Genomic DNA, 16,725 nt, shown 5'->3' with positions numbered 1-16,725 from the left:
TGCAGGGCTCTGAAAAGTTTGTTGTAAATGAATCAAGTGCAGAACATTTAACAATTGTAGTGTTTGACGCTCATGCATAGGTTTGCTGTTTGGGAGGGTACAAGGATCCGCAGGGAATAATCTTGCGGGAAGATTTCGAGCTCTCGGGCCGACACGGACCAACAACTCACTTGGTACTACGGATTGGCTTGTCTCATCCCGATCGTTACCAATGAATTCGCTGGAAAAATGAAGCGCAGCCTGAACCAAGCATAGGTTTTCTATATGCATGTACGCTACTAGTACTCTACAGATGAGGAACTTCCCTGTCTAGGGCTAATCCAGAATCTTATGCGAGAGAATAATTCCAGTATAAGAGACACGGAAAATTGCGCCGGCCATCTTAACCCTGCTAATTCCCCTTCGTACACATCCACCACAAAGAAAGCGAAAGAAAATCGAAATCGCAGACAATTAACACATAAGTTGAAGAAGGCCGCTACGAGGTAGAAACCATGTAGGTGGGGCCAGTGCGGAAGAAATGCTGTATCAATTACGAGGGCCCATCATGCTTAGATGGTATCGAAATCACCGCCAGCATCCTCATCGTCCATGTCTCCTTCCTGGATCTCTTTGGCCAACTCACGCTCTCGCTCTCTTGCCTCTTGGGCACTCTTCAACTCCAACCGGTGCTGGTTCATGGGGAAGCGCATCGCCTAGAAATAGAAAAGGGTGATTAGAATCGATCTAGAAGTAAGGATCATAGGGTGGGTAATACCTTGACACTTTCATCGTGAAGAGTAAGACAGGCGCGAATGCGCTCGTGGAACGCCTCGCCAGGTTCCCGGGTGGCGTAGATATCACCAACCTCCTTGCTCTTCATGAAACCGTGCTCGTGATCCAACGTGGCCTCGATAACACCATCACGGATGGCCTTGGCCACAATGTATTCAGCAGACTCCTCACTATCAAGGCCCAGGCGAAGACAGATATCCCGTAGGGAAATACGCGAGTAAGATAGAGACATCATACGGATACCAGTCTTAATCACGTTCTGGCGCAGGCGAAGGATCAAAGTGTAGGTACCGTCCTTCCGGAAGGTAGAGCTGTGGGTGTTGACGATATTCACAAAGCCGTCCAGGTCTCCAACGCTGACAGCCTGCGTAAGCAGCAAGTATGGATGCATGGCCTTGTCAAGGGCAGGCTGGCGGAAGACTGCACGGTCCGGGATGTCACCCATCAAGAGTTCCACAACAACGAGCAGCTTGTGAGAGGCCTGGTAAAATCCACGGGCACTGTGGCTGGTGGGAGACTTGCGAGTGGCACCGATCAGATGGCTGTGGGCCTCTGTATACTGCAGTTGAATGGCACGGATACGACCGAGGTAGTATAAATACCGGGCAATCTGGTTGTTGGAAGCAGCAGCGGGGAAGCGGTTATGCGAGATCAAAAGATCTGCCTGGGTGATATGAGAAGTTGACAGGTAGTTGCGGAGCAGCAGAGTCATGACGGTAGCCTGTGTGTCCACATCCTTCCGGAGAACAGATGTCCGCAGAGCTGTCAACAAAGTTTGCCGAATGGTGGTGACGGTAGCTGCAGGAGATGGGGGAAGGGGAGCAATCTGCTCAAAGAATAGAGAATAATAAAAGTACACACGAGCGGCGAGTGAGTCCAGGGTGCGGCGGTTCAAGGTCCGAAGACGTTCAATCAGGGCGGTGGAAAACTCGGCACCTTTCTGGATTTGTCGCTGGTCGAATAGATAGATCTGTACCAGGATAGACAAGTACGCGTCCACCTCGGGTAGTATCTCCTTCGGTGCTACCTTATTCTTCTCCGAGTCCACCTCCATGTTTGAGGTTTCCTGGACATTCTCAAAAGCACCAGCCTGGTCAATGGCCTCGAGTAAGAACGACGCCGCCTCACTGGATTCTGGGTATGTCTCCACGATCACCTCGGCGAGGAGCTCCGGGGTGATGTATTTCCGCATCGACGATATGGAGCGTAGGACACGTAGGCTGAATCGGGGATCAAAGTGGGCCACGGCTCGGTCGAGCAAGGTGAAGTTGGTCTTGATGTCTGTCATCCGGAAGAAGAATTGTGTCATTAGCTAGAGGGCTTTCTAAGTTGGGATGGATGGGGATAGCACCCACCTTGGATGGCTTTGGTCTTTGGGTCAGTCTCAAGCTCAGCATCATCATTCTCCGAACCTTCCATCGTCACATCCTCGTCCTTGGTCTGTCCTGCCTTGTTGGATGATCTCGAACCCTTGGTTGGGGGCACTACAACAGTCATCTTCTCGTCACCATTCCGGTCCTTGCGGGCGTTGAATGAGGATTTAGGCGCACCTGCCGTATCCTCTCCCATCTCAACATCTTCAGAGCCATTCACACCATTCTCAGTCGACTTGGACCCGTTGATGTGTGACTGGTCATTCTCCTCCATTCCGTTGTTCGCGCCCTTGGAGGCGCCTTTCTTAGCCGGGGCTGCTTTGGCCTTGTTGGCGGCGGCGCGGGTAGTCGGCGCGGCCTTGTCCTTGGCACTCGAGCTCTGGGAGTTCGAACGTGCCTTTTCACCGTTAGCAGATGAAGAAGCGTCAGATTTGTTGTTTGATCGAAGTGAACGCCTTTCGGCCGGCATCTTTTCCAAGCTATTGAGCTCAGCTGAGCAGTACCCAAGCTAAGATAGGTAGGGGGAAAGGGCGGTAGAGAATCACTGAATGAAAAGGAGAACCAAATAAACTAATGGAAGATCAATGAGCAGCGAAGGGATAGAAAAATGATGGAGACAAGCAGCAGAGCGACGGATGAGGTGGATGGGGGATGTGATGTCAAGAGACTGAGGACGGGCGCAAGACCAGAGGCGTGCTTAGTCAGGGGGGAGCTTACGGCCAGACTTAAGGCAAGAATCATGCAGAATCCGGTCGTTAGATATGGTGATCAGGTGCTAGATTCTAAACAGAAAATCAGAGAAAGCAAATTATAAGAAAATAAATTATATACATATATATAAACAAAGAAAAAAAGAAGAAGAAAACAAACTTATAGTCCTTCTACATGATATTAAATTCATCGCTTGGCAATTTGGAAATTTGGTGCCTGAGGTGTTAAAGCCGGTAGCTACTCCGTACTATGGAGTAATCTTCAAAACAATCAGAACTTCCTCTCTATACAACCCACACAACATAAACCATGTCCCTTCTCGATTCCCACCTTGAACAGATCGCATTGTCCTCCAATGCGATCGCGGAACTGCCGTTCGTCTACATTTAATTTTGTTGGAACTGTTCTTAATTAACTTGTCTCCACTAGGTTCCCTAGGCCCCGCATCTTCACAAACGCGTTACTGGGCTCTCATGATATCACCGCCTTAATCCGGGACACCGAAGCCCATGAACGAGCCCTGTTTCAAGTAGATCCATCTGCTAAGGCTCATGGGTCACGGCGTGCGACACGACGCGGGACAACCTTCTCCGCCGAGTCCGAGAACGAATCCATGGCCACTCGAATCTACACCGCACGAAACAATCGCAGCCAGTCGGCAGTAGCGCGTGTATTAGGATCGGACATGATGGAAGAGATCAAACGGTCTACAGGCACATCCACTCGGGGGCCTCGGGGGGAGGTAAACATTGAAGTTCTACTTCGCGGTGCGGAGATTCTATGCAACGTCTAGTCAGTTCATGTCGCAGCTTTTTGTTATCGATACTTCGCTAATCTGATAACTAGTCCTGTTCCGGGAGCACAGGAAAAAATTGCCAACTTGCGCTACCGCCACGAAATGATTGCCGAGTCTGTGGCCCGATTGGAAGACCGCGTTGCTAAAAATACCGCTGAACTAGAGCAGATACGCTCCTCCTATGATGACGAAGATGATTTTTCCCCTGCAGTTGTAACGCAGCCAGATGTACCCGGTGTTACCGATGAGGAAATCGAGCAAGAGCTAGCCGAGATCAGAGACTTGGAACGAAGGAAGCGAGTCCTGGAGGATCGTGTCACCGGTATGGAGCGGGACCTTGGCGGTCTTATGGGCTGAAACAAAGAGATCCGATCCAATCCAGTTATTGAATTGGATCCAACCTTGTTTCACTCTCGTGGGCCGCATCTTGATGGATTGAAATAGATCCGGCTTTCATACCTTTTTTAAGGCAGAGCTTAGCCAGATATCTGGTCTCCTCGGCTCTAGAAACCATGATGCATTGTTCTGATCATCTTTACTGTATTGATGAATACGAACTGTGTGAAACCAGTCTCATCTGAAAAGCAGGAAATCATGCATCACGGAAAGATGCAGCTCTTTGCATAATAAGCTGGGCACATGACGCTATATCTGCGAGCTATGATTCTGCCTTAGATCATCTGTGATGGGGCATATCTCTTCTGTCCCAGGCTAACTCTGGCCCAAATTCTTCTCTTCAACGTGGGAGTTGTGATGATACCCCTTGAGTGGCCGGTGATGATGTATACATATGATCTTATGAATATTTCCGAATAAGACCTTTGAGAATTAATACTATATACTGAAGTAGTGTTCTCACATAATATATATATGAGTTTCATTTATTCCCATACCTCTTGAAATTTTGCTCGGTTCCATTCAACAGTATTATCCACTCACATGTTCTAATAGTTTAGTTTGGGCCCTCCTTTAACCAGGCACCAATAATAAGTAATTGGAAATCTACATCAGACTTGTTGGTTGAAAATGTCGAAATGCTAAACATACATATGTGTCATGCTATCGATAGAAGTACCCAGAGTCTGGCCATAATAGGTCCATAGATGATGCCCTAGGCCTGCAAGCTATAATGACTTGAATATAAGACTACGGCGTTAAACAGACAAATATCACGATTTTATAAACACTATTGTAACTTTGATTTTCTAATTCATTATTTCAATACTGTGTTATTTAATCACGTTTTGACCTTTTCGCCGATATCCATTGTCTGCTATATCTCAAGATGTGCTGTAGTCGCCCGGATGCCAAGACTCACCGCCGACTTCACCCCAAGGCTCATCCATCCCACCCGCCATCTCAATCTCCTCGAAGTGCCATACATCCGATTTGCACGCGTCTCGACAGCAGAGCACCGGATAACTTTTGTCCGAATTTCATTATTCCAGATATTCTGTTCGCCCATACCTCGAACTAAGCGTCCTCTTCGACTCCCGTTGGATTTATCGGTTGCCGAGTATTCGCTATTCCCGAGATGGACGGGTCGCAAGGCCAGGCGGGCCAGCCTATGGGCCAGCCGCCTGCGCAACAACACTCCAATCTTATTCGAACCGATCAAGTGCAGAAACTACCACATCTGAACGAAGCCCAAAAAGCCCAGCACGCTCAGCTCGTTCGTAGCTTCTGGGAACAGCTGAACACGCGTGATCCTCAAAGCCACGAATACCAGAATGCCCAGATCAAACTCTCGCAGTTGTCGCAGAACTTGATGAAGGGTATGCGGATGTTCCAGCAAAACCGTCAGCAGGCACTCCAGCAACATCAGCAGCAGCAACAACAAGCCCAGGTTCAAGCCCAGGCTCAGGCTCAGGCTCAGGCCCAGGTAGCTTCACAGCAGGGCCAGCAGGTTCAGCAGGGTCAGCAGGGTCAGCCAGTCCAGCAGGGTCAGCCAGTTCAGCAGGGCCAGCAGGGTCAGCCAGTTCAGCGAACCCAGTCAAACAACCCGCAGACTCTCAACCAGCTGTTGCCGCAGATCCAGGCCAAGGTCAACTCACTCAACTTTTACCTCCCACCAAACGTCACACAAGAACAAGTCCAGACATGGATTCCCGAGGCACGATTGCGATATGGAATTGCGCTTCAGAAGCAGGAGGTTGGGCGCGCGCGGCTGGCAGATTTGCGCCAGCAATATTCGCAGCGCCAGGCGCAGTCCAATATGTCGCAGGAGGAGGTGCAGGAGTTTAAGAATCGGCAGCTGGCAGCTGAAAAACTGTTCCGGGAGGGTAGCGACTTCCTTAACAAGTTTAAGGAGCAGCAAGAGAGCTTTAAAATGCAGTCGTCACAGAACCCCCAGATGAGCCAACCGGGGCAAGGCACCACTGCAGCAGTAACTCAGGCCGCCCCTGCTCCCCCTGCCGTGACTCAAGCGGCACCTAACCCCCAGGCAGGTAATGCTGCCGCTGCTGCCGTGACTAGCATGCCTGGACAAGCTCCCACCCCGGCTCCCCACACCATCAACTCTGCAGTGAGTGCGGCTCGTAATCAAGCTGGGCAAACTGCAATGTCTCCGTCGACCTCGCAGCCTGGACAGGCGCCTTCATCGGCCAGTGGCACTCCCGCTTTATCAAATGTGCCGCCTCCAACTCAGCGGCCTCAGCCTCCATCGCATCAAGGGACTCCAGGACCAGGGGGTCAAGTCACTTTCAGCCAGACTCCTAACCCAGACGGGTCTACCCCCACCCCGACAAGCTCTCAGCCTGTCAATCAAGGACCACCTCGACCTCTGTCGCATCAGGCAGCCATGCAGCAGGCAGCTCAGAGCTACAACACGAACCAAAATCAACAGCAGCAACAGCAGCAGCAACAGCAACAGCCAAATATGAACCAGGCCGCTTCAAATCAGCAAACACATCCACCAGGTTACCTTGCTAACCGATCAACTGAGGCTTCTGCTCGTACCATTAACATGCACATCCCCAAAAACCTTAACCCCTCCACACCTGAACCAGTCTCGATGCCTCCCTCTCGCCCCACTCTTACTGGTGGCCCTAACCATAGTAATATGGGCGGTATGATGAGCCAACCTGCGATTCAAAAGCACCCCGGTTACGTCCTTGAAGGTGAAGGTCAGCATGTGCTGAGCAAGAAAATGCTCGATATCCTTGTCCGCCAGGTTACTGGTGGTGGCGAAGGAGAGATTCTCACTCCTGATGCTGAAGAGGTAAAGAAGGCCCCATAAGAAAAACGATCAACAAACTGACCCCACTCCTCATTAGTTCGTACTCTCGATGGCAGATGACTTTGTCGATGATGTGATCACCCAGGCTTGCCGCCTCGCCAAGTTGCGCCCGTCTTCCACCCTCGAGATCCGCGACATTCAGCTAGTCCTGGAGCGCAACTACAACATGCGCATCTCGGGTTTCTCGACCGATGACCTCCGCACCGTCAAGAAGCCACAGCCTACTCAGGGCTGGCTGCAGAAGATGACGGCCATTCAGGCTGCCAAGGTCACTCAAGGCAGATCTGAGTAAAGTGAACCTCATTCCCTGTCCTCGTTTGACCCTTTCCCCGCAATCTCCATCTTGAACCCTTGGGCCCCTGGAACCCTTTTTCATGTACCCACCAAACAATATCCATTTCTTTTATGTTGACCCATCTCTGGACGCTTAAACCAACAGTCTTGCCTGTGAGAAACAGATGAAGATTCACCTGGCGTTTTCAATGGGCTGACTTTTCTTGTCCTTAATCTCTTCCTCTCCGATATCTTTTTTCCCTTCATCCAGGGTCCATGGCTTTCTCCATCGGGTTTCATTTCATTCACATCCTCGAGCACAGGATACCGGGCTACTCGACAACGAATTCACCTGTTTTAGTTTGACTTTTTTTACTTTTCTGTTCGTGAATGGGTGACTTCGGCGGTGACTGGCGTTTCATTCCTTTCCCCCATTCTTATTACCTGGGGATTCTCAAATACAACAGTCAGATAGTTATGCCTTACAAATGAATCAAGTGATTGAGAATTCATTTTCATCAAGTCTCCTGTCAATCTGCACCTCGGTACTATACTACTGAAATATACACCCTAGCACCGTTGTCCTTGTCATGGACGTGTCAAAGACTTAAACTGTCAGTTTGATATTTATTATCTATCTAATTACTATCTAGTTACTGAAAGACCGATACAAAGACCTAGTCAGATCTGAAACCCGTGAATTCTCTTTCTCCACAAGACGTGAGTAGAGTCCGGGCACGCTGAAGACGAGTAGGTGTACAAATGGGCACGACCTTACTCGTGATCTATGATTTATTAACTTGAAGCGGAAAGGTTGGACAAGGGGAAAAAAGAAAAGGGTTCTCAAGGAGACAAAAGACAAAAAGAATAGAGGAAATCAAAACTTTCCCACGCTGGCGCTCTGCTAATCTGGATCTTGGAAACAAATAGAATAGAGACGACGCGGTCAAGATCATTTAAGACAAATGGTATAGTGATTGGTACAGGGTATGGGTTTGGAGCAGAAAAAGACTGAGACAAAAAGGAAAAGAAAAGAAAGGAGATGGAAGTGGAATTGAAGTCCGCTAATGAGTTGCGGGTGACAATTCAATCATGTAGTCGCTTTCCGGCCGTACATTTTGTGGATTCTAGGCCGGCGGTCAATAGACAGACCCTGCCATGAACAAGATCTGGTTGGTAGACAGAGCCAAAATGAGGGTTCTTGTGTTGGAAACTGTGATGCGAGGACACAGTGGACGGGAACAAAAAAAAAACATCATCGGTGACCATGTTTGAAGATCATCAAGGTTGATAGAGAGAACGTGAAAGGGTGACTGAATCGTTCAATCAGTGAAAGGAGGTCATGTGGTGGTACACTGTAGATCGTAGTGCAAACTGCAAGATAGAAATACTTGCAGAGGTAAAAAGGAGAGCTGGTGCTAGGGAATCGATAAGCTCCCGAGAAGAGCACACGGAAGTGTTGTTCTCAACAACACAGACAATTGAGAAACTTGAGAAGAAGCTGAAGGCGAGACAGAACCAGGTGGCAAATATACACATATCACTCGTGAAGATCAGCAGTTTCTAGCGAAAGCATGCAAGGTGGTGCGACGAAATCCAAAGGCAAAAGAGGAGGGCTCCTCGCCAGACTCGTCAGAGTCGGGTTGGAGAAGCAAATGGTCTATCGAGTAACAAGGGGGATATCTCGCTGAATGCAAAACAAGATTAGAGACGAAAAACCAGGAAAGAGTCAATGCAAGACTCCGAACACAAAGATAGGATCAATCTACCGCCAAGCTAGGCTGACAATTGTTCTTTATCCCCGGTCAATTTCCTTTCCTTTGCTGGGAGGCGCTGGGGGCTCATCGAATGGAGCAGGAGGGAGTTCCTTGTCAGTAGCAGGACGGCCATGTCGACTGTGTGAGCTGTGGCCACCTAAGCTGCTGGCCTCACCCGCCTCGTCCACAATTGGAAGAGTCGAAGTCGGACCGGGGCCTGCAGCATCTGCAGGGTCCCACACCGTGGCCAAGGTTCGGGGGTGTGTGACAGAAACATCCTTTGCCGCCTCCTTCTCGGCTAACTGCATTGTTCGCTCCACAGAAGATGACCGTGATTGCCTGTTATCTCCTGATGGGCGAGCCGATACTTGAGACTCTCGTCGGCGCTCCGCTTCTTCCTTTGACATGGTGATGCCTTTGACGAAATTAATAAAGCGATCGCCGTATCCCTCTGGTGGAATGGGGGAAATTTGAGTCCGGTCGTGGGAAAGACCCTTGAAGAAATTTTCGAATTTTTTGATGGTTCCATACTGTGCGAGATCGTTAGCTTTGCTAGTCAGCATTGTAGTTGGCGAAGCCGACTTACATGAGTTAGACAATCAATGATTCCCAGGTAATAGATTTCTTCACCAGGACTGCCATTCTCATGGGTAGCTCGGAATCCTCCATCATCGGCATAGAAGACGTGGTATTTGCGCTCATCCAGTATTTCTTCCGGCATCTTAGCAGCCGCCTTGTCCAAGGGCACAGGTCGCTCGCGTTTAATTAGCATGCGAAGCTCTCGGGCTTTACGCTCATTCTCCAGTTTTGAGGGTGTTCGCATTAGCATATTCGGGGTGGAGTCCTCCTCACGATCTCCACCAGGCTGGAAGACTTGAAGGGTTTTGTCTCGTAATTTCTCTTCATTGCCCCGTTCAGTATCATGGATTCCTACCAGTAGGGAATAATCCATTATCTTCAGTCTTTTAAGCAATTCCACATCCCGTTTCAGCTGCTCAATGAAGAAGTCTCGTTTAGTGGGTCCACATTGCAGGTGACGATTCCTTCGAACCCAATTCAGGTCTTTCATTGTCGCGCGTGGATTCCGCTCGAGGTCTGACTCCTGCAGATCCCGACCAATCGTTGAGCCCTTCAGATCGAACGTTTGGTGGATATCTCGGTGGGGGGGGAACAAGTTGTTCATCACAACAAAATGGATCTTGCGACCATATGCCATCTTGACACGGTGCAACCCATAAAATTGCGAAATCAAAGTGTTGGGATTCTTCTCCACGTGTCGGTAGTACTCTGGCAAGATCTTGCGGAGGAGCTTGTGTTCGGCGTGGTGGATGGTTTTGATGATGTACTTGTAATCACGCGAGAAGTAGAAGAAACTACCACTTTTACCTGGCGAGCCGAGTTCGGACAAGATATATTTGCTAGTGAGGGACATCAGATAATCGGCAGGATCGAGGCGGAACTTGGCTCGAAGTCGTCGGAAGACCCAGGGGGCGTAGTCTTTAAATTTGAAATCGTATTTGGCTGATGGAATCAACTCGTTTCCGGTACTGTTGCGGTCAGTGAGGTTCATGAAACAACAGATCCCAATGTCTTAAATTCAAAACATACATATCAAAGGAGAACTTGTGCTTGGCGTCAAAGTCCGCCGGAGTAAGTTCCCGGTCCATCTTTGCGTTGATGCGCGACACAGTGAAGCGAATTCCCGTTAACATGTTGTACGCCGTAACGTAGTTGACATGGTTCTGGTCAACCTTGGTGCCGACAATGACTCGTTCATCGTCTTCGTCTTCGCGCCGTCGTCGCGAAGCGCGCTTTTGTTTGATTGCTTCCGCCCACCTGGCCGCATCCTCATCCTGGGGTGCCTCATCCAGAGGCGGCTCCGACTGTGACTTTGTGGCCCGACGAATTAGGCCAAGGGATGTGCGTCGATTGCCGCCCACGGTGGGGGACAACCGACCACTGCTAAAGGCGGTATCCTCATTCTGATCTTTACTATTCCGACGAACGCTCGGGGTGCGTGGAACCTGCAGCGAGTGCCGGTGTCGCATGCTGGATTGTTGGGATTCTGGTGCGGAGGCGGCATCGATCATGGACGGTACCGGTACGGGAGGGGAGGAGTAACGGTGTTGACTAGGTCGCGGGCCTGGGATCAACCGATCTGGCTCTGGGGAGAGGCGGCCTGAGTCTTCCGAGTTTGGAATCTGTAATAATGAGGTCGAGGGGCTGATTGCCCGGTCTGACATGGGGGGTTCGTCAGATGGTCGTGGGATATCGCCATTGACCATAGGCTTTCCCTGGACCGGGTGACGGCCGTTGACCGCTGTACCATTGACCGGTTGGTTTGACATCGAAGCTGTCATGGAGCCTGCTCCAGGTCCAGTGTCCGATGACTTCCGGTCCAGCATTGCGGACGGCCGGGCAGCATCCCGGGGGTCTCTGGCGGACCCGTTTCCTAGCGAGTGCACGCTGCCGTCCATGGAGTGCGGCATCTCGCGCGTGTAGGAACCGATGCTCGATCGGCCATTCAGCGAGTAGGCACTGCCGTTCTTCAGATTTGTGAACAGTGGCCGGTCATTCTGAATGGGGTCGTGTGTCGCGTCGCCGTTGGGTGGGTGAGGCCAGTTGGTCCACAGGAAGGTGTTACCAACGGAAGATTTGTCGTGGGACTTGCGAGGCGAATCAAACGAGCGAGGATGGGTGGCCGTTGCCGTTGTTGTTGCGGTTGCCGATGGATATGCGTCGTTGGAGAAGGACGGCATGGTTTTTTGGATGATCCTTTTTTTTGGTGGCCTTTCGCAGGGGAACGGGGTGACGTGAGGTCTGCGTAGACCGGCAACCCGAAGTGACGAAATTATCCCTTATTGGTGGGGGGGTAGGGAAGTTGAAAACCGGACCGTGTTCCAGCGGATAAGAGCGAGAGGAAGGGGGGGGGAGGTTTGAAGCAGTTCGGAGAAAGAGTGGACAGGGCCAGGCTTCTGATTTGTCTCACGTTTTCTCTTAGCGCAATGCGACCCGGGAGGCAGAATTTGATGGAAATTTTCAGATTAACATTAATCCCCCGTAAAAGGGGAAAAAACAAGTAAAAGATTGGAAAAGTGAAAGATTGAGATAATCGGGGGGCGAGAAAAGAAGTAAAGGGAAACTTGCGTGTCGTAGTTACGGGTTGTACGACTCCACTGTTCAGCTACACACAGTAAACAGAAAACAGAAATCTTATCATATAGTCCAAAACCTTCAAATCATTCAAGTCATTCAATTCACTTAAAAAACTTGCTGAACCATTCGCTTCCAAGGTTCAAATTACATACACAAAGATGCAAGGTCTGAGCACATCATGGCCAAACCCCTCTCATCTGCAAGGAGAAGAAGAGTGACGTCGTACTTCCGTACACCGTATTTGATCATATCCCATGTGCTTATGCTTATGCTTATACTTGTACATGGTTATAATCCCTGAGTCCCTGTGTACTCCGTACCAAGATACATAGGGTCTTCGTTTCATTAGGACTAGCTTCGTTAGGTCAGGGTTGTTTATCTCCGTATTTTCCCCCTGAATGGACTCATTCCATCGTAATTCCAAAAATAGCCCACTCCACTCGTGGAAGTCACATCGATGCCTGAGTGACATTTGACCCTAACTATACGGAGTTCCCTTTTCAACTTGAATCAAATCAAGTCCATTGTATCCTTTTATGGCTGAGATAATATAAGATATGAGCATGTGACAATTCTAGATCGGATGAAAATAAACATCAAAACATTAATATTTCTACGAGGTACTACTTAAATCGTACAATACCTTCACAGCCAAGCCATATTGTTTACTGATTCGGTGGCAAATTTTATAGATCCAATTTCCGTGAATTTGTGGCGCAGTGTTCTCATACGCATTCCCGCAGCAACGGCGGTAGCCCGTTTCAACCTGCGGGATTAAGCTACAGGCCCTAATCAAGCTGAACATTCATCTCATAGATATGGCCTTACGATAATGAATAATGAACAGGTAATACTGTAATATTGCCTGGTACAGGAGTAGACGTTTCGGATCGAAAAAAATTCCAATTCCACGGTCTTCATGAGATCCGATATGGATGAACAAATGAACAAAATAATTCCCCCGAGCACCCACCACAAGACGCCGTTCCCTTCGACGTGAAACCAGATAACATAAAAACAAACCATCATAACAGAGATATCCCAGAAAAGCACAAAGCAAACCCATTCCGAACCACCAGATCAAACGGATCGAGGGAAAGAAATTACATAGGAAGAGAATAAACAAAAAGGGATCCTGATGACCCTCTCGGGAAGAGCGCACGTGAAATGAGAGGGTATCGTCGGATCAAAATAGACCAAACATCCTCTATTTCTTGCCCGCGCGCTTCTTAGCGGGAGCCTTGGTTGGCGGCGGCGCATTGGTGGACTTGGTGATGCGACCGGACTTGGTCTTGCCGAGGATCTTGGGTTGCTCAACAATTGCGGGAGCCTGGAAAATTTGGTTACTCGACTGCAATATCGAATGAAGAGGGAGCTAGAACATACGGCAGTGGAAGGGGTCTTGGTCTTGCGAGCCTTGCCAGAGTTAGCCTTGGGCTTAGCAGCAGCCTTCTTGGCAACAGGCTTCTTAGCAGTGGTCTTGGTAACCTTGGTGGTAGCAGCCTTCTTTGGAGCGGCCTTCTTGGCAGCAGCGGCCTTGGGAGCAGCCTTCTGTGAACGGTGAGTATAGGAGATATCTTGAACAAGAGCACTTGACTTACCTTGGGAGCAGCCTTAGTAGCCTTCGCAGCGGGCTTAGCGGCAGGCTTAGTAGCGGGCTTAGCAGCAGGCTTAGCGGCAGGCTTGGCTTCCTTTTTTGCCAGCTTCAGAGGTCCAGAGGGGCCTGAAATACGAACGCGTCAGCAATCCATAAAATGATAAAAGGTACAGCAAGGACCATCTTGGAATATGCAAGCACACATGAATGGGGGACAGGGAGTATGAATGCGCAAAAGCGCAAAGAAAAGACTTACCCTTGGGCTGGGTGAACTCGCCCTTCTCGACACCAGACTTGATAGCCTTGTTGAACTGGGCATCAAAGGCACTCTGGGACGCAAAAGTGATTTTGTTGTTCGCCGACACATACTTCTTAATGGCCTGGCGGCTAAAAGGAGGAAGTTCAGTTAGATAACTGGTTGCGGAGCAGAGAGCAAAGACGCGACCAAAGCAGTCATGGTCGCGCCGATGGGAAAACGCAAATACATACCTGGAACCATTGCGCTCTTTCAGCTATTTTCCAAAGGACCAGTCAGTAATGAACAGAAAGATATACATCTGATCCCACTTGGAAGTGGTGGTTGTGCGTGCCCAATGGTTGGACGTGTTACGGTCGGGCGCGCGACCCGCCATCACAACAAGACGGATGAAGGTGATCTACTCACGTTCACAATAGCATCCTTGATCATATCTATATGGATGGAATCAGTATTTTTCGGCGACACAGGAGGTACCCACAACATTTTTGCGCGATGTTGTGGTGATTGAAGATCAGACAAAACTTACCACGGTAGGAGGTGTGGGCAGCAGGAGCAGCCTTCTTGGCGGCGGCGGTAGCTTTCTTGGGAGGCATGTTGGAGATAGAAAGAGGTTAAAAGTTTAAGATTAATAGAAGGAAGTACTTGAATATCCGATGCGTCAGTTTGAAGAGTGGTGTGAGAAACAGAAGAAAAGCAGAAGGGGATTGGGAAGGGCAGGCGGGGCATCCGTGATTTATAGGCGGCCCAGTGTTGACACAAGATCACCCTTCCATCTCTCCCCCCCAAACCCCCAGATTTACTTGACATTTTATTTCTTTCCTATTTGATTCTTCATTTATCTCTTTCCTTTGTTAAGGAAATTCGACTGGTATGATTTTACGATATAGAACTGGTGAGTTGGTCTACCGAAAGACTCGAGAAGATTATGAACATTTTGGAACTGCTTTTTGCTACTATGGTTCCCATATGGTTTTAACTTGCTTGCGCATTCTCCCAGATGGCGGAGGGGACAATCCATTTCTCGGCCCTAGGACTAGCCTTAAAACTACTCGAGATCGTGCATCAAGTCCAAGCGCAAACAAAACAGCCTCTGATTCGAAAGAAATCGCGCATCTGCACCTTTTTTCAGTCTCTGTTTGTAGGTCCTATCTTGTGGATCCAATCCATGCCTTGTGGGACATGGGAATAATAAACTAAATTAGAAATTCGACATTCCAGCGCGACCGGAGAGATCATCCCCTCTTCTTACTGTTTTGGAAAGGCAAGCTGGGGTATGGAATTTGATCCTCCTGTCCGCGTCTCTGAGTAAGAATAGATTATTCTGCAAACGGCAATCAAAGTCGCGTGGAACACGTTCCATTTGAGATGGTTCATGTCCAGCAACAGGATATACTTCTTTATGCAACGGATACTTTATCGCCATAAGCTTCGTCTCCCTTGCTTGGGCCTTGACGGACCTGCAGCGTCACGAGGTGTCTTGTCATGCAGCGCCCCGCTCAAGTCTGGGTGTGCTGTGGCGTTGGCCCATGGTACACTTTCACTTGGGACTCGATGATTCCTAGACTTGATTCACGCTGGTTTGTACTTGTGTGTTCAGTTTGATCTGATCTTTTCGTTTTGTCCGTATTTTGCAAACCCTAACTTGGTCTGCTCTATCGTAACCCCATTTCAACTCCGCATCAGGCTAGTTATCACAGATATTTATTTGTTTCATCAGTATAACCGTAATATGATTATATTTATTTTCATTCCTACTATTTGATACTATTATAGTATAACATGAAAATATATATAAAAATTATACTAGTATATCTTGGAGGTTTGTGTCTCCTGAAGTGGCAAACGGAGGATTTGTCTAACAATGTCGACATTATATATCTCTGGCAACAGACTATATATGCAAACATTAACTCGTGACTATGATGATCAACACACAGCCAATGGAAAGAAGGCTTAGAGTGATTTCCACTGATCTCCCTTGATCCTGACCTCGGGACTAACGCGCTCACTGATCTACGTGCATCCGACCAATGGGTTCGGTGGATTCACATCAGGCACTGACCCGAGCAAAAACCCATCCTCAACATAGGTATAAGTTCGAAATAGACAAGCCAAATAAAAAAAATTATCTAGGATAAGATCTTGGTTATTCTTACATGCGAGAAGGGGTTCCATAAATCAACGTGGAGAGAGGATCGAGAAGTTGGTCCGATCCGTTGCAACGGCATCGAATCAAGGCATTCCCCACACATGGCCTTGATCCTTTGCCCTATTGACCTCTACCGAGAAAATGAACTAGAAATATGTGTTTGAGTCGTTGGTCCAAATATCCTGTGATCTATTAAATGTTGTTGCAACATTCTTGGTGGAGATCACTTGTTGTACTTCATCTGCGGACTGGTTCATCTCGCTTAGCCTGCGGCGATCTATACAACTGCACCCAGAATGGACTCCACCTATCGCGCAACCAACACGTCCTGTACAAAGACAAGATTGCGCAAAGTGTCGGTAGCGGGGCAAATATTTATAATTTACATAATTTGAAGTAAATTATTCCGTGTGGATGTGAGGATCAGTAGAAAAGCGAGAATAATCAGGTCCCTTGCTTCACCGATATTTCCTGATCCTAGACCCCTTCAGGCAAAAATGCCATATCTACCAACTGAAGTAAATAAAATACTACGGGATTAACTTCAATATCATAAAAATTTATTCTTTTTTGGGGTATGATATGCTAGTCCATGCCATGGCCAAGGCCAAGTTAACGATGCCACCCGCATGTCAAGATCAG

The 16,725-nt window shown here is 48.7% G+C and overlaps 5 protein-coding genes across 5 annotated transcripts; 2 read left to right on the top strand and 3 right to left on the bottom strand.

The window, feature by feature from the left end:
• Positions 1-551: 551 nt before the first annotated feature.
• On the bottom strand, positions 552-2,616 carry N7520_002658 (proteasome regulatory particle lid subunit RPN3; the record flags this gene model as incomplete). Its single annotated transcript, XM_057136593.1, has 3 exons — positions 552-695; positions 758-2,055; positions 2,130-2,616. 3 exons carry the CDS (start codon positions 2,614-2,616, stop codon positions 552-554), a joined length of 1,929 nt encoding a protein of 642 aa, XP_056999279.1.
• Positions 2,617-3,167: 551 nt separating this feature from the next.
• On the top strand, positions 3,168-4,011 carry N7520_002657 (uncharacterized protein; the record flags this gene model as incomplete). The annotated part of the gene is made up of 3 exons (XM_057136592.1): positions 3,168-3,232; positions 3,288-3,650; positions 3,705-4,011. The coding sequence occupies 3 exons, from the start codon at positions 3,168-3,170 to the stop codon at positions 4,009-4,011; spliced, it is 735 nt and encodes a 244-aa protein (XP_056999278.1).
• A 1,177-nt stretch (positions 4,012-5,188) lies between these two features.
• Positions 5,189-7,184, top strand: N7520_002656 (putative transcription initiation factor TFIID subunit 12; the record flags this gene model as incomplete). Its single annotated transcript, XM_057136591.1, has 2 exons — positions 5,189-6,874; positions 6,930-7,184. 2 exons carry the CDS (start codon positions 5,189-5,191, stop codon positions 7,182-7,184), a joined length of 1,941 nt encoding a protein of 646 aa, XP_056999277.1.
• A 1,776-nt stretch (positions 7,185-8,960) lies between these two features.
• N7520_002655 (1-phosphatidylinositol-4-phosphate 5-kinase) lies at positions 8,961-11,681 on the bottom strand (the record flags this gene model as incomplete). The annotated part of the gene is made up of 3 exons (XM_057136590.1): positions 8,961-9,452; positions 9,509-10,469; positions 10,531-11,681. The coding sequence occupies 3 exons, from the start codon at positions 11,679-11,681 to the stop codon at positions 8,961-8,963; spliced, it is 2,604 nt and encodes an 867-aa protein (XP_056999276.1).
• Positions 11,682-13,285: 1,604 nt separating this feature from the next.
• N7520_002654 (histone H1/H5 family protein) lies at positions 13,286-14,527 on the bottom strand (the record flags this gene model as incomplete). The annotated part of the gene is made up of 7 exons (XM_057136589.1): positions 13,286-13,408; positions 13,465-13,629; positions 13,680-13,801; positions 13,932-14,062; positions 14,165-14,187; positions 14,340-14,365; positions 14,461-14,527. The coding sequence occupies 7 exons, from the start codon at positions 14,525-14,527 to the stop codon at positions 13,286-13,288; spliced, it is 657 nt and encodes a 218-aa protein (XP_056999275.1).
• Positions 14,528-16,725: the final 2,198 nt, after the last annotated feature.

Source organism: Penicillium odoratum, assembly GCF_028828045.1.
Source record: "Penicillium odoratum strain IBT 22623 chromosome Unknown utg000002l_segment0_segment0, whole genome shotgun sequence".
In the NCBI taxonomy this organism is placed as follows: Eukaryota; Fungi; Ascomycota; class Eurotiomycetes; order Eurotiales; family Aspergillaceae; genus Penicillium; species Penicillium odoratum.
This window is presented reverse-complemented; position numbering and strand designations above follow the sequence as displayed.